Below are 22,917 nucleotides of genomic sequence, written 5' to 3' on the forward strand. Positions count from 1 at the left end.
AAGTTACTTGTAAGTTAGTTTTGCAGACAAAAACTACTTGGTAAAATTTTGGTTTTTGCAGTGTGAAGACTAAATTTGCTATCCGTTAGCCCTGCTTAAAAGCCTCCGGAAGCTGACCCCAGCCTTTGACATTATTGTTACGGTATTTTGGCAATAAACGCTGCCTTACCGTGCCACCCGATGAGACAATTTTTATATAGTTTTATGCACGATGCAGTAAAGAAGTGGAGCAAACAGCATGAGAACTGAAGTAATAGCCATATCTGATGTCTGCCGCTACTCTGTAGCTGGAAGGGAGCGAGCAGTGTAAAAATTAACTATGGCAACCCTCACACTGATTCTCGCACTCTGTTACTCTCTGCATGACCCCCTTTCCCTATCTGAATTGAAGCCTCTCTGGCGGACAACTGCTGTCTAATGATGCTCTCCTGCTGCTTTGTTTTCGCAAATCTCCTCTGTTTATTCAATTTTGTCACTGTCTCATGCCATATGGCAACAGACTCCCGCTGCCTTCAAACAGCCATTTGCTCTGAAGGCCACGACGTGAAGCTAATAGCGGATCCATTCTTCAGAAAGCCGGGTGACAAAGTAGTTACATTTTCCCAAGCTGGACTCACTTTTTGTCTTTAATCTGCAATTAGAGCCGGGAACAAAATGGCAATCTTGTTGCTCTTTTTTCCATTATATCTCCATAACGTAGTAAGGAGTGAGGAGGGGAGAGGGTAGCTCCATGTACCCCGGGCGATAGAGACTGATTCAGCACTGTGCGCACTCATGGAGGAGACGATTAAGAACTATTGTGAGGCTGGTTTTAAAACTGTATCACTGTTCTTATTCCCACAAAGACTTGGATTTCCTCTTTTCCTGGCCTGTGTGACAGCTGAAGCGAGAACACTGAAGATAAATGAGGCTGCACAGGCACCAGTGCCAAAAATGAGGAAAGCGCCAGTAATACTAGGATGTTTGCAAGGCACTGTGGGTGTTAGATGAAGATTAATTGGCATGCTATTCTTTCCTCATTTGTGGAAGGGAAGAAAAATTAACGATAGAAGACCATAATACTGAGTCTGATATGCAAAGAGAGAGAGAATGAGAGGAGGTTTACAGTGGATTGTTTGTTTTAAGTTGATAAATGTGCCCATTTATAATATCTGCGGTTGGTTATTGCAAAGAGATCTTAACAAGAAATTTAAAGTAGCAACTGCTGAACAATAAAACAAGATATTTTCCAATTGAATGACATGCATTTTCATTTGGAAAATGAGACGGCAGAAATGTTTGCAGAAGCAAAGAGTGAGCCAACAGTTCAGGTAACTATTATTAGGCAATCCTCGTTAGAAGATGTGTGCAGTTCAGCACTTGACATAGATGGCATATCTAGAATCCAAACGAACTGGACTAGGACCTCGATGAGTTCACCAAAAAAACAAAAAAAACAAAACAAAACGCAAGCAGATTTCCTGTCAGAATGCCAGGATGTCTGTTCATTTGGAGTTTAACGCGGCTGCAACTTCTAACAGAGGAGCTTCAAAACCGTAAGCTCAGCATGGTGGGGCTCATTTCAGCGTCAGAATGGCCTAAACCTTGTGACATTGTAACAAAGAAGGCTTCATTAAACGATCTGGTTAAACATCAGAGGCGCAGGTTGGTTTTATTTGACTGACGTCCAGCAGGGAGGAGCAACAGAAGCATCTTTGATTAACTCAGTGGGGGGATTTCAGTGGCTGTGTGTACTGAGCTTTATTTCAAACCTCCCTCCAACCATGTTTAAGCTATGCCATGTAATCATCCCACCTGTTTGCCTGGATACTCTGAAGCCGTTTTAACAGAGAAATGGTCTTCAAAACAACAACCTGGCTCTGTACCTGAAGAAGACATCCTCACTTCAAGTCATAAATTAATGTTCAATAATCACCTTTTATTGTAAAGCTGAGTTCCCTGAATCAATCCAGTATAACCAATCTGACAGCGTGAAGTAGGTTAGCAGATAAAAAAAAACAACCCTGAAGAACAAATGAGAGAGGTTTTGACATTTATCTACCTGGAAAGTCATTTCAAGGACTTTGGGACTCCAGAGATTTACACTGAGAGTAATTATCCATAAATCAAGAAAAGGTGAAACGGTGGTGAACCTTTCCATGATAGGTTGGCTACCAAAATTACTCAGAGTGCATCAACAACTCATTTAGGAGGTAATAAAACCAGTAAAATAAAATCAGAAGATTATTTAAAGCAGGGATTTTAAAGGTATGGATTGCGCCTTCCCTCCTTGGTGCTACATGAGGGAAAAAATAAGCCAGAAAAAATGAACTGCGCACATTTAGCCAACTTGAACAAGCCCATGCCAGAGACCATATATGTATGCATATATATTTTTTATTTTTGTGTACCTAAAGTTACGGTGAGTGATGATTCTGGGACAATCAAATTTAAATAAAAATAACCATGACTATTTAAAGTTTGTCTTCTACTGGGCTGGATCTGAAGATGCTTCTCTTCCACAGTGAGGTCTGCCAAGAGGTGCTAGCTTAAGCCAGTGTTTACTTTTCACTGATGAAAAACTGGGAAAAAATAGCATTCATGGTAGAGTTTCAAGATAAAACATGATGCTGGCCTCACATGTAGAAAACATCAGGGTCCCAAAAAATATTTTGTGGACCGCTGAAGTAAAAGTGGAACTTTTCTAGAAGGTGCCTGCCTTTGTGTAAAACCAGCAGAGAATTGGTGTTGATGGTTTGATGGTTCTGGCCTGCTTCTCTGCTTCCGGGCCTGGACATCCAGCCATAATTGATGGACCCATGAATTTTGGTTTCTAATAGAAAATCCATAAGGAGAATGTTGGAGCTTCCCTTTGCGATTCAAAGCTCAAGTGCAACTGAGTTATGTAGCAGAAGGATTTGGAGTGGTCCAGTCAAAGTCTGAAATTAAATCTGATTAAGGTGCTTTAGCATGACCCTAAATGGGTTGTTTAAGGCTGAAAATCCCATTATGCGCTGAATAAAAGACAATTCCCCAAAGACAAAAATAATCAAATCCAACAAAAAAAGCAGCTACTGATAAGAAAGACATCAGTAAAAGGGCAAATACATTTTCACTGCACTGTAAAAGCAGCATTCCCTGTAGGTCAGCCTCCCTCAACGATATAGTACAGCTTATGTTTAATAATGCTGTTTTTTTTTTGTTTTTTTTTAACCAGATCAATTCCTGCTCAGCACCCTCTTGGCCTGCTCGAGGTGTTTTCTCTTTTCTTCTTCCTCATCAAGATGCAGAGCTTGTAGGTACAAAACTCTTGGAGGCTTGTACCAATTAATACAATTCTCGCCACATGTTCAACTTGTAAAGTTTAATGAAGGTGTTTGCCTCGAGCACTTTGTCTTAAACATTGTTACATTTAGTGCAACCCTCTTCCTGTCACCCAGTGCAATGGGAGTGATTATTAAAACTGACATATGGAAAGATGGTGATAATGTCGGAATATGTAGGTGAAATTGCAGACTCTTCACTTTCAAAATAAAGCCTTATTTTAGGTAGAGGAAGGCATCTTTTTTTTTAGCCTTTACACACATGATTTCATTTTCAAAACATCGTCAGCACCTGGTATGTATAAACTGACAATTTATTTTAAATAACATGTTTTAAATAAGTTGATACAGTGCACCATTGATATTCACAGGGCTTATGGTCCAAAACTGCCCCAAAAATAGCTAAAAGCAGCGATAACTGCCTATTTTAATAGTTATAACACCAAATATATCTTGATATGCATTAATATACATAGTATAAATTGTGTTACCACTTCTGCAGAAGTTAGTATTTGCAGTCTTCCTTATCTCTGCTTTTACAGCCAATCAGCAGCAAGGAAAATGAATGGCTCTCCTGGATTGGCTGCTTTGCAAATGTCAGCCAATAGCAGGTGCAGTAGCATTGTGTCTGTACTTCAGCACTGTCTTGAAAATATTTTAGACGTGCAGAATTTGGAGTTACATTCCGAAGTCAGTATATGAATCTGTAAATACTAAACCGCAAATAGGCAGGAGTCAACTTGATAGCAGATACATGGTCTCTGTTTCCAGTAGAAATTACTTAACTTTCAGTGCAAGAGTCAGAGTTTGTAATACTTTGTGGCTCCATTTAACCAGAGTAACAGTCATTATCCAGAAACATGGAAGAGTGGGGAACTTTCCTTGGAGTGGCCAGTCAAGTCAAATTATTTCATGAGAAATTTAAAAATGTTGGTTGTTCATTTACCCTTTTAGTAACACTTTTCTTCAGTTGTAGTTATTACATCTCTACGTAATATTTACATATTCTGTATCTCAAAGGGCAAACAAACATGCATTCGACGCTACATTTAAGGACTCTATAACCACATCACATACACTAAAGTTTAGGAACAACCAGAAAATACAGACAGCCGATTGAGAGAGTGGCACATTAAGTGTGTTTTAACTGAACTTCACTGCTGCTTGATGGACGAATCCAGTTCTCATGGGAATAAAGACCCAATCACAACTCCTGCCCTGTGCCAATTGATCTTTCTTGTCCCCCAGCAGCAGCATGCAAAGCAGCCGGTGCAGCCACCTGATTAAAAGGCAGTCATATATTTGATCGAACATGCAACCGCATTCCTAATGAGCGCTCTGACTGATGTTGTGATGGGCGCGGGCCCTCACAGTCACCTCTGGCGGTAAACCCAAAGTGCATATTTTTTGGCCGTCCGTAGGATGTTCTCGTGGCTTTAAACGACTTTGATGAATGCGTCGGAACATTAATAGGTTTCATCAATCATACACGTGTTGTCAGTTTATGACTGGCAACACAGTTCCCATCAGAGCTGCGGGTGAGACTCAGGAGAAAGTCCAAAAGATGGTCTGCAATTAATGAAGCAGCACAAACTTTGGGTTTGTGTCACATGTTTGCTAAATTTTGATTGGCTGATTGAATGAAGACTTAAATGCAATATTTATTGTATACATTGTGTATCTGGACTTTCCTGATCTACATGAATGCAATAAAACAGCTTTTTATGTTGTAGTTCTGGCCATCACTTTAACATATTCAGATCTTGAAAGACGTAAATACATTTGCAACGGCCTTTAAATTTCTTGTTGCTGATCAGTTCACCACTGCATTTTTCAAAATGTTTTTTTTTTTTTGTTCCAATTTTAAATACTTTTGATTGTTGGATTTCACAATATCAGTATAAAATAAAGACAAAGTTGAAGGTGCTGTTTGCAAAAGAAGGATTGTAGCTTTACAAACCTCAAGGATTTCTTATGTCATAACTTGCTTTCCAAAGCAACTTGAATAAACATTTTGAAAACACTTGATACAAGAACAAGTTGGTAGAGGTAAAACTATTATGCCAAGGTCTGAAAACACACAAAGTAGACCCAAAATATTTAAGTTCAGTTAAATGGAAATTGTTCAGCGCTGTTATATCTTACTACAAACAACATATTTGTATATACTGTATAAAGCAAGTTTTCACATCTCTAATTATCTACACTTTCCTAAAATACCAAATAATATTTTTTTTGGATATTAACTCAAAGAAAAGTCAGTCAAAATATCAGATAAAGTTCGCACAGTAAAATATTCGATATACTATCTCATCCGATCAGCTGGCTTTTTTTAGATAGAAACTTTTTAAACTACTTTGAATAATTAACTGAGCTTATTTTACTGTTTGATTCACACCCTGAACCCTTTAATGTTAGAGTGTTTCCACTACACTCCCTGGTTTGTGTAGAACATGCATGAACAAGCAACATGGCTGCGTTAACGTTGTAAGCAGTTTTATAAGATTTGCCACAAGAGGTTAACCTCTGTAAAGCACTTCATGTAACACTTATGGGAATAAAGTGCTCTGCGAAACAACGTTAAGCTGATTGATTGACAAAGGAGCCCCAACCACTACACTTATTAAAGTAATGCTGTTTTAAAATGAGTTAGTGTGCTGTAAGTGTTGGAGAGGAGACTGCAGCTTCTACCTGAGCAACATGAGCCTGTTGTAAATGAAGGTTTATATTCTATCCAATGAACTCTCTTGAAGACCACAGCAACATTCTCTTTGCTTCACATCATAATTAAAATAGAGTAATGTTGCAAACAAATGTTGCTTTTTTGAGCACATTTCACATGCACAGCTCTGGAAAAAATAAGAGCCCACTGCACTGAACCCCACTGAAAACTTCATGGTTCTTCCATCAAATATTGATCTCTGATCTCTTCCTGAGTTAAAACATTAGTATTGTTGTTTCTAAATGAGTATGAACTTGTTTTCTTTGCGTTATTTGAGGTCTGAAAGAGCTGCATCTTTTTCGTTATTTTGACCATTTCTCATTTTCTGCAAATAAATGTTACTTTTTTGCTTGGAATTTCAGAGACATGCTGTCAGAAGTTCATAAAATAAAAGAACAACGTTCATTTTACACAAACATATACCTATAAAAAGTAAAATCAGAAAAACTGAATTTTAAGGGGTCTCTTGTTTTTTTTTCCAGAGCTGTAGGTTTTAAATTTTTTGTGTGAATTCTATTTTATCATCCAACTGTCCTGTGCCAAGTAAAACGCTATGCGGACGCCTGCTGAAAAACATCTTGAAGGAACGAGAAAATCCCACACTGTAACCAGAAATGCTTCAATTTCAGAAGATGTTTTCCTAAATTAACAGAACAGCACTTAATATAATAATACCAGTAGCCTAAAGAGGCCCGATCCCTCTTATTCCTCTTTTCACGCTAAGTGGCATTTGTTGTTCACCTTAAAACCATAAACCTATGCTCTCCTCAATAAATTGCATGAAGTAAGGACATCTGTATCCAATAATAAAACAGCAAACAATGCTATGCTTCCTTTTTTGGCTATTTGACAGCCAAACAATCTCTCCCTGCACAGTTATGGCCATTGTGCTCGCTCGTGGCTTTGAAGACGCCACTCCGCTAAGTCATCGGGGCTTTGTGTTCAAGACAGCTGTGATCTAACATGAGTGACACGCCGAGTATTCAGAGTAGTATTATCTCCAGGTGTATTCTGAGATGTTCTTTGATGTGAGTCAGCCTCCATTCTTTTCTCTGATCACAGCCCATCTCAAGACAGATTAGTCGGCATCCATCACAAAGGCCGTGCAGAGGGGAGCCGACGAGCTACGGCGGGGAAGGCAGAGCCGCAGAATAAGCTTCTTTACCATTAAATGGTGTGATGTCAAATCATCTGTATTTTTCAGAAGAAGCAAGATCGGTTGGGGCTATTGTTTTATGATGTTAGAGGCATGGAAGTAGAAAAGCAGCTAATCTGTGATCACATCCTGCCGGCTAAAGACACAACTCCACCGTAACCATAGAGAGTCAATGGCACGGATGTGCATCAAATGCCAAAAAAAAAACATGCGTTGAACAGAAGCAAAAAAGGATGTTGGGGGTAAAGAAAAAAAAAAAAAGATTGCATGCAGATTGAGTTTAATCAATATGGTGAAAATATTTGCTCATGCTTAAATTTCTGGGGTAATAAATGCGGTTAGCTCCACACAGATTTATTTATCGCGAATTAGTAGGTTGGGAAAATATTCGGACAAACTCAGTGAAGTCCTGCTCAGAACTGAAGTATAAAAGCGCTGTGATGGGCACCTCAAAAACTGCAATTTTGACAAGTCAACAGAGATGAAACCACTGGAGGCGAATGAAAAATTCACACTCAGTAAAAATGCATCAGTAGCTGCACTGATTTTTTTTTTTTTTTCATCCTCGTTTCATAAGATAAGTTTGGCAGTTGGACAATCATTAAGGCAGCAAGTTGAGCTTCATCCCTTCTTAAACAAATTTCTGTAAAGTGCAACAGAAATTATGTCAGTAGCAGCATTCCAGCGTCAGGTTTGTAATCGCGGGGGCGTAGCGGCGCCTGCTTTTCGTCAGAAGTCGTGCCAATGTGACATACAGTATGATGTGCTCATAGCGTGGAGATGCATTGGAGTGGCGTATCCCATCCTTCCAGCAGAGATTACAGCTGGGCCTCTGTAATAGCTCTGGGCAGGAGGTGGATGACATGGCTCTTTGCATGCATGAGGGAAACAGCGTGTGGGTGAGAAGCATGGCACTAACATTACACAAAGTGGTTACTTACAGGTAGTAAGTGTAGGAGTGATAGGTTCTTCTGCCGAGAGGGGTGGTGGTAGGATTTAAGCAGTGGTGGAGGAGGTGGGGAGGGGATGGAATGAAAAGGAAAGAAAAAGTAAAAATATATTAATGTTTGAAAAAAGAGTAGAAATGAACAAAATCAGATATGGTGGCACACGTGGAGGTAAACCAGTGATTGTGAGGGCAAAGGTGATTGCTTGGAGTCATGTCTCGTTCAGTTGGGGAGGGTCTAAGTGAAGTTCAGAGAAGTTTAACTGAAGTGAAACTAATCCCTTTTTTTAATCAACATGTCATTTTATACACTTATAAAGAGAATTACCATATCTGACCTCTGAGGTTGGAGCCTAATGAGTGATTCGGATGTCTAAACACAACTCCGATTCCCTGGTTGGTGACGGTAAATTAGACAAAATTCAACCAACGGAGTCTCCTCCATCTCCGGTTTGATTAAGACTAATTGAAAACAATTCCATTACTTGGTGCTGATTTTCACACCCACCCACTGATTGCTGAGCTACACAAACAGGCCATGCTGTGGGAAATGCAACCTATATTACCAGCAGGAGTAAACATGGAACGTGGCGCTGATATTGCAGTAAATGACACAGATCTGCCTTCCCAGCCGTCTACGTTTACCAGATCTACAGTACGACAGGGCGTTTATTAATCCTTAAACATTTTCACATTTTGTTACAGTACAACCAGAAACTTCAATGTATTTTTGTCATGTTTTGGTTTGGCATACTTTTTTCATTTTAAGCTAACAATTTAATACAATTTAATACAATCTTATCTCTGACTTGTCTGTTTCTAGCAGACTTTATTTCAGGGTGTCAAAGTAGTGAGTCACATCTTTCAGATTTCATACACAATCCTTAATTTTCCTTTCACTTCAATACACTGGTCTATCACATAAGCATACAATGATGTTTGAGGATGTAACATGACAAAACAATTCAAGGAAAATGAATATTTTAAGACACTTTGAGCTACAGACATACGATTGAAAAAGCAGCTTACACCCAACCCAGGCTAAACTTCAGAAAGATTCTGCAGAAAAGTAACTCGTATCTATGGAGGAAATATCTACAAAAACTGATAGAGTGTTATTTCAAACCTTTACTTTGCACAAAAGGGGGCTGATATTTGCTGAGCATTAGTTCCCCTGATTAGTGGGATTTGTGCAGTGGGTATCTCTAGAGCATGGGGTCCAAGAGCTAATGTAAACTTTGCCTTCAGCTATGCAGCCAGGCTCTTCTTCCTTTTGAGCCTCTCATCTTATTTTCTTTCTTATCTCCTCTACGCCTCCTCTCCACACCACAACGTTCGAAAAACATCTTTTCCCCTCTATTCCCTTTCCGGTATCACTGAAGTGCTGCACATTTGTTTGAGGGCGCCGTAGAAACGGATTAATTTTTCATGTCACACTTGTATCCCGTGGATGTAAACAGCGCAAATGGGCCGTATCAACATTATCAAATTAATTTTTTATGACGCCACTGATAATGCTAACATTCTGAGGAAGAAACGTGGGAAAATAATAATAAAAAAATAAAATGCTTACTTTGTTGCATGTTCCAAGTGAGTTTAACCTCATTCACACAGATTTGAAATTGTATTTAAATGAGTAAGGAGGACAAAAAGAAACGGCTTACCTTTTCTTCATGAGGAGCACCACGCCTAAGAAGATGATGACGAAGAGGAGGATGCCAGCGATGACGCCTGCAATCTTTACAGTGTGGTCTGTTTGCTTCTCCGGCTCAACCGCGTCAGGTTTGTGAGTGGCTGCTCCTGAAAAACATCACAATGTGTTAGGAGACGTTGCTGTGTTAGCTACTCATGCTAAGATGTCTGAATCTTTATCGGAGCAGGCAGAAAGTCTGCACTGCATTGCATGAGACTAACAAATGTTATTACTGTCATTTATTTGTTTTTGCTTGGACAATGGAGATGTTTGACATGCCCAAAAATAATCGGATCCCACATTTCTTGGATGGAGATCAAGTTATGTAGGCTAAAGTATCAGTTGCAATGTTGTAGTGTAATCGAATGTAAAGCTGTGCATCTGATCGCCTTATCATATTGGGCTAAACTTGCGATGCTTGGGGACAAGGAATCCCCAAGAGGACAAATAATAACTAGTAATAGTTTAACCAACTGCAATGTTGTAGCCAACCACCAATCAAGATCTTACAGAAACCTGAGTTACCAATTAAGTATCAGCCAATCAACTGTCTTCCAAAATTAACCAAATCAGGGACGATTTATCGATGCACCCCTGATCATTAACTGAGTTATTTAAGAAACAGGGCCAACTTCCCAGCTGTTTCCACATTATGCTACATAATAAAGACAATAAAGTCCAAGTATTGGCAAGGCCTTTGCTTAGTCCACATCTATTACAGGACTGGAAATGTAAAATTATTGGTGTACTGTTCCAGGAAGTCTTTAAAACATGACAGAAAGGGTGAAAATAAGAATATCTACACAAAACAAGTTCAATTTCTCCCAGGGAACCTACAGCTTTTTGCCTGTTGGTGCAAATAAAATCTCTTATTGTAACTAAGCTTGAGTTTTTTTACAGCCTTCTGAGTTTAGTTTAGTTCAGTTCTCCTTTGACTTTTTTTACTGCTTTGTCCGATTTTATACTTTTTTCCTGCAAGTGGTCTGAATTTTTAAAAGATTTTTATCCACCTAAGGATTACTTTTTCCTCGCATTTCTGACAGCAATAAAGTTTTACCGGTACAAGGCAGCTATGCAGAGCTGAGATCTCCTCTCCATAGAGTCAGATGCAGTGAGTAAAATTTAAGAACCATAAATACACACAAAAAAGAAAAACAAAGCAAAAACTAAAAGAAACTTCCAACTGTCCCAAAGACTGTGGACAATCAGGAATCTGTGGACAAAGCTGCATCACTAGAGATAAGTGTGTACTTACTTTACCCTTGGTTAATCACATTTGGGGCAAATAGTTCTTAGGCTGTGGAAAAACGCACAATGCAGGGCAGAAAAGATAATACCCAAGAAGATTTAAAAAACAAAAAACACTAAATATCAGCCTGGGAGGAGATAGCCCACATAAGACGCACAAGAAGATCGGAGTCCTTTTAAAAAGCAGCTTTTTTAACAGCATCTGTTTCTTGGGAAATGATAAGAACTGCTTGAAAAAGAAAAAAAAATAGAAGAATCCCAACCGTCCACCTGAGAAACACCATTATTCCTTGTCACCAGCCGTAAATTTAGAAAAATAAATGGTCATGTCAACCAAATCTTCAGGCGAGATTCCCATTTTCTTCCCCTCTTAAAAAAAAAAAAAAAGAGTGGATATCCATCCCGGGATAAATTTGACATATTGTTTCAGCTCTGTTGTGCCGTTATCAACAAGATTTATTTGAAAAATAGATATAATTTTAGGCAAAACAGTGAAGGATTGCCAGTCTGTCACAGACATCATGTCAGGAGTGATGGAGGTGATTTTGTCCCCAAACATTGTTTCACACTAATCTCGCAGAAATGCTGTCAGCGTCAAATCCCCATCTGAGCTTCGAAAAAGCTGAAGGTTCATCCACTATTCCTGCGATTTAGCTGCAGAGAGACCCAGGATCTCTGCTCAGCAAGGAGGAACTGGGCAGATCCTGAATGGTTACTCTTTAGCATAATTGTGTACGCTTGCAGTTGTCACAACTAACAACCAACACTCACCTAATCTGCCTAAAAATAATGAGAAATATTCATGAAGCAGGATTAACTCCTGTCAGAAATCTTCTACGGTGAGTAATCAAAACAACAATCGCTCCTCACGCAGGCTTTTCATGTCCACTAATACAGAGGAGATGAAGGTAGAAATAAATTCTTTGAATGCCTTTGAGTTAATCATAATGCTCCGATGCAAATTACAAGAGAATAATCAAAAAACTGCACACATGCATTTGTTTTGTTTCTCTCCCGTTGAGGGAGCTGTGAGTGCGATCACATGTGTGAGTGAGTGGCTTTGGGCCTGACCTGTTAGCTGGTTGTCTCCGGCCGCTGGCGCGATGCGGATGTAGGGGGTGGTTAGCTGAGTCACGAGTATTGCAGCTGAGTAAAGTCAGTGGATCCAGGGCGGCATGCAGGACGGAGACAAAAGAGAGAGAGAGAGGCCACAGTTTGTTTCATCAAATATGGAAAAAAAGAAGAGATTGGCAGCTCTAGCTAAGACACGTAGAAAGAAATTTAGCTTTTACTGCAGAAGCGGAATCTCATACTGAAAAATCAATTTGAGGAATTTGAGGCACTGGTTTGGAGGCTGTAGTTCATTGTAAAAGTACCTTTCTGTAATCCGTCATACCGGTGGTACTTCCAGAGAGAGAAAACTCTATGACCACTTCCTGCTTCTCTTTAGCTCACCTCACAGGTTTTCAACAGGATTTTGGTCAGGGACTGACATGGCTTTGAAAAAAAGTTTGATTTCGTTACAAGGAGAAAAACTTCTTTGTCGTTATAGACAAGCTTTAAATCTTTATCCCACTGAAAGACTCAAACATGACCAATTTTCAGTTTACTAAACACAAGCCATCTGATTTTAATGTTAAAGTAAAATCGGTATTTAAATGAATTCATGGTGATGTTCACTTAAAAACGTTTGCCAAAGCCATTGGAGTATAGTAATAAAACCACAACATCACAGATCCTCAACTATACTTAACAAAGAGTCTCAGGCACCCTTTCAAATTTTCACCCTTTGTTTACGATAAAATGCCTCAGGAAACCAAAAATTATGAATTTGTAAATAAAAACCTATTTTTCTGACTGAAAAATAAAGTACACATTTTGAAAGATGCTTCAGTCGCATACATTTGAAATGAATTGTGAGATACAAACTATTGTGCCACATGTAAGGCAAACATCTTACATCACCAAATGAAATGTGCTGAAATTAAAGGTTGGCGTATTCAAATTTTCAGTATAAATTTACTGCTGTAGAGGACAAATGTACGCATCCTTAAGGGTTGCAAATAAATGTATCCGCCTCCGTATATCCTAGTGAGAAAGATCTGGAATGCTAAAATGTTTTCCTTCAGGTGATACATGGCTCTCTATGATCCTTACACTTGTATGTGGAACTGAACTCAGCCTATTGACCCATGTAGACGTGGTCATTTGGGCCTTCTGCAATAAATCTATAGTGCAACTGAATGCAGACAACACAATATATGAGACTGTCGGGCCATGTGGCAGAACCTCCCACAACCCAGAACGGATTGTGACGATGACTCCCTCTGGCCTTATCAATTTTGCTCCCAGATCAATGGTGCTTAGACTTCATCACCCTTAATGCGAGGAGCAGGACATTCGCCCAGCATAGCTAAGTACCTACAGACCTCGCCGGGCACACTGGCTGCCTCCAAATCACAGAAAAACACATGTTCTCAATCAATCAATATGGTGTCTCGCAAAAGTATTCTTACCCGTTGGGGCTTTTCAGATTATAGCAAACAGCAAACTTAATGGGTTTCTATATGATAGACCAGTGCAAGACTGTGGATAATTGTGAAGTGGAACAAAAGTGATGGACGGCCTTCAGAATTAAAGAATGAATAAACAAAATCTGAATGCTGTTGTACTTTGATAACATTTACTTTAAACCCTGAAATAAAGACCAGCTTGACCAACTGTCTGTCAAACAGTGTGCAACTTACTGGTGAAATAAATCTGGCTGTTCTGTGAAGGCCTGAGAGGAGTTGGGGAAAATTAGCAGACAAACAGCAACATGAAATCCAAGAAAAACAGCGACATGTCAAGGATTAGCAATTTCCCCAAGCTGTTATGACTGAATTGCAGGCTGGGCGGTCAACCGAAAATTAACCAACTCTGAAATACCAACATTTTGCCCATGTTGGTATTTTCGGTGTTTAAAAAAAATTAAAAGTTGTTTGGAAAAAAAAGACGCATCAATCATTTGGCAACATTTTGGGTTCACGAAGGATGTTGGAAATTAAGTTATTTTAAACTTCTAAACTTGTTTAGTTTTGCTTATTTGTTCCATAACTCTTAACAAGTGAAAGTAAACTTATTTATTTGCAGTCGCTGTAGTTTTAAAGTGTATAAAAATCATTGCCAGGGGAACCATACCATCAATATGACTGGTGTAAAGTGTTTCTGCTGGCCTATCAGATTCTTTACTTACATGATGGCGATGCTGAACCCGCAACCAGAGCTACAACGTAGTGGTTTAGATCACAGTATACTCGTATGTTAGAATGTCCTAGTCAAAGTCCAAACAAAAGTCCAACTGAGAATTTCAGACTAACCCCAAACATTGATGTTCAGAGATGCTCTTCATTCAGTCTGACTGAGCTTAAGATATTTGGCCAAGGGGAATTGACAAAACTTCCAGTCTTCTGATGTGACAAAATGCAGAACCCCAAAAAACTTAGAGCTGCAAATGCAGTTAAGATTTTTCCTACATGGTATTGATTCAGATATATTCAGATTTTTTTTGTTAAAAAATTGAAAATTGTCTATCCTTTTCCCTTCACTTTACAATTGTGCCCTACTTTGCATTGGTCTGTCACATAAAAAACCCCCAAAATGCACAAAGGTTTGTTGTTTCACGGCAAAAACAAAATCTTACAAAATTTTGTGCTGTTGCAGTGAGAAAATGAGAAAATGCTTTGCTAGAAACTGTGCACTGATCCAAATCCATGCGACAAAACTGCAGCGTAGTTGTAGAGTGTAAACACAAACATAACAATCTGAAAATGTGTTATTTTGTACAAGCTCAAAAACCAAATGCAAGTTAAATAAAAAAAAAAAAACTCTGATCAGGTCCTACCTTTGGTTGCCACCCTGACACAGTCAATTTTGGTTTCCTTTCCATCCATATAGATAAAGAAAGAGAGAAAGAGAAAAAGCGGAAGAAGAAAAGGATCACAGGTTATTATAAAAACACAAAGCTACACATATGACAGGAACAACACCTGTCCACAGCACCCATCGTTACAAAGACACAGCGTGACCAGTCTCCCGCTGGCCCCTATCATCTGTTGAGCTCAATGACTGTGACACAAAATGCAGCTAAGCGAGAGGCCCCACAGCACAGATTAGAGGTGCTGAGCTGCTGATTTGTCAACCGACAGTGATCTGTCTGCGGCTCAAGGTGGTCAGCCGGTGTGGAGAAACCATCGCCCTGTGACAGGCGACGCCGACACTAAGCAGGGCTCCAGCATGAAACATCAGGGAGACTCTCAGAACAGGTTGTGGAGTTTCTGCTCTGACAACAGCCTTCGAAAACATGCATACATGAAAGCCCTCCACTGCTGGTGGAGAAGTCTGCTGTCAGAAAGAGTCTGGTGAACAGGGAAAAAAAAGGGACAGACACAATTGGGGATCCGATGAGTAATGCGCCACGAAAGATCGGAGCGCTGTGTCGCCCCGCGCTCGTCCCTGCCAAGCTGTCCGGTGAGCAGGTAACATTTAGAGGCAATAAGAGGCTTAATGACGAGAAACCGGGGACAAAAATACAGCACCGTTCATGCAATCTCTGGGAACATTACTGCTGCTTTTAAGCTGTCAGATGGTCCTTTTATTATAGGCGATGTCATGAGAAGTCACACTGGATTTTTACTTGAGCTAAAGGCTAAAGAAATTCTAGTTATATGTGGCGTATACCTCCTTTAAGTGCTTAGTTTGTCTAAGAAGCAGAACGGAATCATGTCTGTGTTATTAGACACTAATTAAGGCTCCAAGGACCTTCTATTGACAGCATATGCTTGAAAAAAGAAAGCGAGTGCTGTGAACCAAAACATCGAATATATAAATGTCAGAATGTCTCCTTTATAGGCACAGAGCTGTGAGCAACAGTTCCACTTAGAGGTTTCTATCCACTCACCATCAACATGAATGTCCATTTAATTTAAACCAGAGGTCAGCAACCTTTAGAACTCAAAGAACTGCTTGGCCCTAATTTTTAATGTATATAATTAGTGAAGAGCGGAAGAACCTTACTTTACCCTTAGAAAAAAGCAAGCTTATCAAAGTTTATGAACACATACTGGATGAATGGCTCATGTTTTCTATAGTTTGATCAAAGAACTAAACATTTACATATATTTTCAGGTTTTAGAACAAAGAAAAAAGTAAAAATGTTACAAAAATACAAATGTTTAATTTAATATAATGAACTAAATCTATGATAAACGAAATTAATAACGTAGTTTGAAGCCTAATGACCAAAAAAAAAAACAAAAAAACTTGTATTACCACCGTTATCGAAATTCAGAAATTCAACACAAAAATAGTATAAAAAATACAAGAGCTATTTCTTTTCTATCTTTGTATTTAAACATATTTCTCAGGTCTTTATTATTTTTGGTCAACGTAGCAAAGAGTCACCGTGAAGGGTCTAAAAAGCCATTTCTGGTTCGGGAGTTGCAGGTTGCAGATCCCTGGATTGAACCATTCAACCATGCCTGAACTATTTTTCTTTCCAATGTGGAAAGATAAAACAAAATATAATCATACATTCAAAAATTACCCATATAGACTATAACAGATATTTGCAGACCTGCTAATTGTTGGTTAAATGTTGCAGATAAACCACGTTTTCTGTCGAGCAAGCTTCTGGTATTGTTCAGACTGCATCATGACAGATCACTCTTCTCATCAAAATTGGTAAATTTCACTGAAATTCTTTGGTTTCCTGTGTTTTAAATTTATATGAGCATTTAAAACAAGAAGCTGAATATTAGCTTTTTCGGCTTTTGTAAATCCAGTTTTGATGAGCTGTCCATTTTGATTTGAAGTGGAGTTGATATATTTGGAGGAAGTACTACTTTTTTATTTTAAGCGACTTTGGGCAATGCCCCGGTGGCTCAGCATGATGCTACCACCACCATGCTTGATATTTATGGTTTTAACAACGAAAGCATCACTCTGACCTTCCAGTAGGATTATGCTAGGTGTTTGTTATGTCTATAAAAGTTGTGTGGTTGATAAGCAACAATAAAAACATTGACGGAGTTGATGTACATTTCAGAGCCTGTTTGGATTATTTCGACCATGTGTGCCATTTCTTATGCACACACATAATCCTGGAAAAACAACAGGTCAAATAAACGTCTATGAATGTGTGTGAGCTTCAGAATGGACTTGTAAGTCAACACAGACTCTCCTCCTCCCCATCACACCACAAACTGACTTGTATCTGTCAGTGCTTTAGTCTCAAGAGCAAACTTTGCTAATTTGATTCAGCGCTGCCTCGTGTTATTTGTATTGCCTCTTTAAAGACGTGCCAGTGTTGCTCAAGGAGGCTGTTTATGGTGATTCTCATTCAGGACACAATCGGCAGGGCTCTTGAAGTCGCGACCGAGTGAGCTGCACAGGGGAGGGTCCCTCCAAGTGCCACTTGATGACAGCAGCTATGACCTGGAGGATTAGTCAGCCCGGTTGTTATCCCCCAACTTGCACACTTAACTGCAGATCGCATCTTAAACGCTGTTTGTCAAGAGTTTGTGTGGGGTTTGAAGCAAAGCTCCAAAAGAAAAGGGCAGGAAAATAGCACACCAGTAATGGAGTGAGGGGGTATGCCATGAGATGCAGGGCTGCATTTCAAGCTTGACCGTGTTGGAAGCTGCTACATGTGCAGTTACTGCAGTTTGTACGTGAGAAGTTCGAATGAAACTGCTGGATGCAACAATCTGCTCCTACTAGCTAAAAATAGTATGTTCAAAGAGAAGGAGTTCAAATCTTAGAGTTTTACTTTTATTTAAATCTACTTTGATATTATTTAGAAGAAAATAAGTGGTTTGACGAGAAAAGGCAGCAGGACGTTGTTGAGAAACTAAACGACAGAATTATTTTTGCAGCTTTGACTTTTTTTTTTTCAAATTGTGCTCATCAGTTTGATTCTCACTAACTGAAGTTGATTAAATTAAGAACAACAAATTAGATTTTCTCTCAATTATGATAATCTGATTATGTTGTTACTCAACTGAGACAGTTAATTGTATATTTGATTAAATTGCAGAAAACTGAACCGGCAGTGATTATGTTTCTGATTTTTTTATTTATTTATTTTTTTTACTGCAACCAAAAATCATATAAATGGATATTTCCATTTCAGTGTCCACAGTTTGAACTGTTGCTCTGCTATGATTTGTTAGAACCAAGTGGTGATAAATCATTTGATATTTAGACAATATGACCTTTTATTTTGTGCACGCCATTTTAAATTTGGTGGGAAGTTAAATTACCACAATGTAAAAACGCTACACCGTCCAGTAGCTACAACTTTATATTTATCATGTCTACTGACCCTTTGCAACTGCGTCACTTAATCATTGGAAGAGCCATGATGGACGTCGGAAATGAGGATCGGGAGGGTTGAACTGAGCGATTAAGTTGTTTTTATATTTATTAAACCAATTAAATATAAAAATCTAAACAATATGAAAAAAAAATACAATTTAACAAAAGCCCCAAAATAAAACAACGGCTATGCAAAATCAAAATTAATCATCTACTATATATACAAGAAATCCAATGAAAACAAAAATAAACATAAAAATTAAAATTATGCATTTCTCTGAATTCAACTGTGGTGAGATTAATATAAAATAAAATAATAGTTGGCTGACACCCACCCCATTGGCTGTGCTGACGGCCTGGTAGTAGATACTGTAGCTCTTCTGAGGCAGCAGCGGGGCGTTCCAGTAGCCATTGTAGGTCTTGTTGTCGCCCACGGTGAAGGGCTGGGGCGAGTGGATGCCGGCGGCAGGGAATTGAGCAGTGAAGTAATACTGCGAGTTCAGCAGCGTGGCGTTCTGGAAGTGAATGGGAACTGGGTAGCAGCGTAAGATTTCCGCGGTGCCCCGTGCTCTGCGTGGACGTTCCTCCTCCACTACCACCTGGTACACGCTGCAAACACAGAAACCAAACAGGATTAGCTAACTCCAGTGGGCATTAGTTGAATGCTATTGGCAACTTGCACGCTTTTTTTCTTTTTTTTTTGCCAGTTAGCTTTTGCTAAAGTGTGGCAGTTGTCTTTTTTTATAAACAAAACAGGCATGCATGCTGCAACGCTTAATTTGTCAGAAAATCCCATTCCATCCAGAAAACAGGAAAAAAACAACAACAAAAAAACAACTTGTTCTCTCAAAAGACAAACTAATTTCACAGAAAAGACTACAGCAAAACATATGAGCTGTAACAAAAGAAAGGGTCTGATTTTCTTTGGTTTTTCATCATTCAGCAACTTTCCATTTCTCCACCACTCGAGCCGTGTGGTTAGTCAAAGTAAAACTACAGCTTTGTGTGTCTTGACAGGGATGACATTGTCTCTGAGCCGGCCACTTAGTTTGAGGGAGAGCCTGTCTTGTAGCTGTCCATGTTAGTATGCATCACACATCCACCTGTTAAATCTATTGAGTGACAAAGAGTCTGTTTACAGCTGCCATAGGGAATAAGCAGGCCTGAGTGAGAAATGGCGCTACTCTCTAAAAGAGCAGAAAATATAGCTATTGTGACCCAAAAAAGTACCAAAATAAAAAAAATAAACAAGAACATTTGTGAAGAAATTTAAAAGGGGCCTGTTGGGAGGTTTGTAGCACTAGCATGTTGACCTACAATTACATATTCCATGTGGTTTGCAAACAGCAGTGTAAGCTAACGTTAGCATTGGAGCTAACGTTAGCTTACGTTAGCTTACAAGCTACTGTGGGCTATCACTGTCATGTTACTTCATGAAGCATGCTAATAGCAGTGTATAAGCCAAAAAAAAAAAATTTAGGCAAGTATTTTGTGCAGCTTTAAAAACACATAATTATTAAAATAACATTTAGATGCATTTTTATGTTCAGGTACTTTAAAGGTAGTGTTTGATAAGTTTAAAAGATAACCTCTTGCCTAAAAAAACACTTAATGTACAATTTTATATGGCTTTTTGTGGTAGTATTATGTAACTTGAAAATAAAAAAATACATTTTCATTAATCTTCATAAAGAATCAAACTGAAATTCAAACTTAAATATAACAGCCTCAGATCTTAAAAGTTTTAAAATTAAGGAAAACACAATTAGGTGTTTTACCTCACACACTGGTTAATTAGTTCAAATGCTTCAGCAATTTGTGAATCTATTTAACAATGAAGCACATTTATGGTAACACACTGAAGTTTAGTTTCTACATTCTATGCTGTATGAAAATGGTAGGTAGGCTAAAGTGAGCTTGGTTGAGTGTAAATATAGATGGGGAAAAAATCTTTGCTCAAGTAGCTGAACTCCAAAGCCCTGCAGATGATCAATTGTTCCCCACGGATGGTAGTAGATGACTAAGTATCCCCTTGTGTGTACAAGCAAATGCTCTTTAACCCTACAGTTTATCATGAGGTGCTTGCAGTGTCATTAAAATCTTCTCTCTTTGCTCTCAGTGGGTGTGGTCCAATTCCTTAGAGCTCTCCTATTTAGCAACAGGGTGGGAAGGTAATGAAATATTTAATCCTGCTCAGAGTCTGCTGGAGAAATCAGCCTTTAATTACTGTCCCCTATTGAGAGCCGAGGTCAAAGGGCAGGTAGGGATGGTACATCAGGAGCCACTTAAGTAGCCTGAGAGCAACAGAGAAATGACTGATTAGTCTGCAAGGAAGTCTGAGCCAAAACACTTTAGATCTGGTGTGAACTGTCACTGACAGTATATTAGTCAAGATAAACTACGGTTGAGAAACGCTGGGGGAAAAAAAAATTGCCCCTCAGACTTTTATTCTTGCTTTGTTGTCATATTTAGATGTTCAAATCAAAATATAATATACCGTATTTATTTTCCGGACTATAGAGCGCACCTCACCATAAGCCGCACCCACAAAGTTTAAAAAAACAACAACAAAAAAACAAACAAAAAACAACTGGAAACATACATATATAAGCCGCTGGTATCGCCGCCCCTCTCGGTTTTCCATAAATCTGCCCTTAACATAAACTCGTTCAGTCTATTTCCCTCCTGTAATACCAGATCGACAGCCTTCAACTTAATAGCTGCATCATATGAACTTCTTCGTGTGGTTTCCATGATGAGGGGCTCTGAGTCTGAAAACATTTCTCCTTTGTGCCTGCTGCCAGCATGTGCTTGTTCTAAATGAAAATCAGCACGTTCTTCTTTGATTTCCAATTTTGACCTCTAGTGATTCTCTTCCTGCTAAAGAGCCCCCTGGTGGTTGAATAAAAATCCACAGGAAAGCCGCACGTTTCATTTATGAACTGAAAAAGGTACTCAAACTAAGCTAGCCCTTTACAAAACAATGAATGTCCTGATGCTAACGTACAAATTAACCACAATTAACTATATATTTTTATTTTACTTTCACAATTGTTACCCAGGGGTGATTCCTGCTAGACCATTAGAATCAAGAAATTACCAAAATATAGCCTGTTTGATAAAATGAAGTAGACTAAAACTCATAATACCCCGATCCACAGACATTCAAGAACAAATGAGAAGTGAAAACTATCAGTCGGAAATGATTATAAAGATATTTCTCAAGCTTTGGGAAACCAGCAAACCACAGTAAGTGACATTAACAAATGGAGAAAACAGTTACTGGATGAACAAAATTATTCCAGGAGCGCATGAACAAATTCATCCAAGAGTCACAAAAAAACAAAAACAAAAAAAAACAAGACATCTTTTAAACACTCCAGGCATTACTTGCCTCAGTTAAGGACTGTGTTTATGAAAAGCATCAAGTAAAAGAGAAGGCAAAAATATCATCTATAACAAAGTTCAAAAGTCAAAACCACTGCAGATCAATAAGATTACAAATGCTCATCTCATATTTGCTTAAAAATATATTTTTTTCAGTAAATAAATGCAATCTCAGGACAGTTTTCAATTGGTCTACATTGCTCTATATCTGCGTGATCAAAAACCCAAACCAGAATAAGGTGGTAAATATTTTTTACAATCAAATTATTCATAAAAAACTGAAATTATTGTTCTGCTGACTTTACAACACATCATGTAAAACATTAAGTTTATTATCACATAAATCAGTTTGTAAAATGCCAGTGAATCACTGGCTCACCCCAGCTGTTTCTTTATAATATGATGATATGGCTGTGCTTATTGACAGACACAGTTTTAATAGAGTTGCTTTCCTTTCCGCAGGCTAAATAGAAAGTGCCACAGGCTATGAGGCTCCAAGGAGAAGAATGCTTGTAAGGTGGAAATCCAAACCAGTCGTAACAAAAAAAACAACAACAGTATTTTAGCTCACAACAAATTCAAAATAAAAAAGGTCTAGTTATCATAATCAGTGTCTCCAACGTAAGTTCAGATGCTTTAGACAAGTTGAATTGGCACATGAGGCCGTTTCTTGTACTATGAAATGCATTAACCTTCTTTTTGTTCCCCTAATTGCTGCCAACTTGCTAATAAGCCTTTAAGCAGTTGACACTTTGTCACCTCTTGCTGAGTTCACAGTTTACATCATGAGTCATTTTGACAAACCCGAGACATTTTAGTCAGTTTTTTGATTTAATGTGACACGAAAAAACAAACAGCAGATGAACCACAATGGCTCTGATGGCAGGAGCTAAAATCTTCTACAGCTGGAACTATCGATAATTACGATAGTTCAACATATTTTTATACAAAGAAAAGTAAAACAACTTTGATACTGAAGATATAAAATCTGAGCCATAAAGATTTCAGAACTATAAATCTGATTGATAATGGTGTCATACGGAATAACTGCCAATATAAAGTGGCTGTTAGACTTCAAATCAAGCATTTCGCAATTAGTATTAATTT

General features: G+C 38.6%; 1 protein-coding gene across 1 annotated transcript in view; it reads right to left on the minus strand.

Moving 5' to 3' along the window:
* Positions 1-22,917, minus strand: part of LOC106945315 (protein tyrosine phosphatase receptor type M) — a 216,781-nt gene that overhangs the window by 74,329 nt on the left and 119,535 nt on the right. Inside the window, exons 12-15 of the mRNA XM_015028913.1 lie at positions 18,759-19,032; positions 14,951-14,987; positions 12,139-12,213; positions 9,791-9,926 (exon numbers count right to left, since the gene is read on the minus strand). Of these exons, the coding sequence (XP_014884399.1) occupies positions 9,791-9,926; positions 12,139-12,213; positions 14,951-14,987; positions 18,759-19,032 (522 nt within the window). The remainder of the gene's footprint in view (positions 1-9,790; positions 9,927-12,138; positions 12,214-14,950; positions 14,988-18,758; positions 19,033-22,917) is intronic.

This window comes from Poecilia latipinna, unplaced genomic scaffold (assembly GCF_001443285.1).
Source record: "Poecilia latipinna isolate Pla-1442-1.1 unplaced genomic scaffold, P_latipinna-1.0 Scaffold139, whole genome shotgun sequence".
NCBI lineage: Eukaryota > Metazoa > Chordata > Actinopteri > Cyprinodontiformes > Poeciliidae > Poecilia > Poecilia latipinna.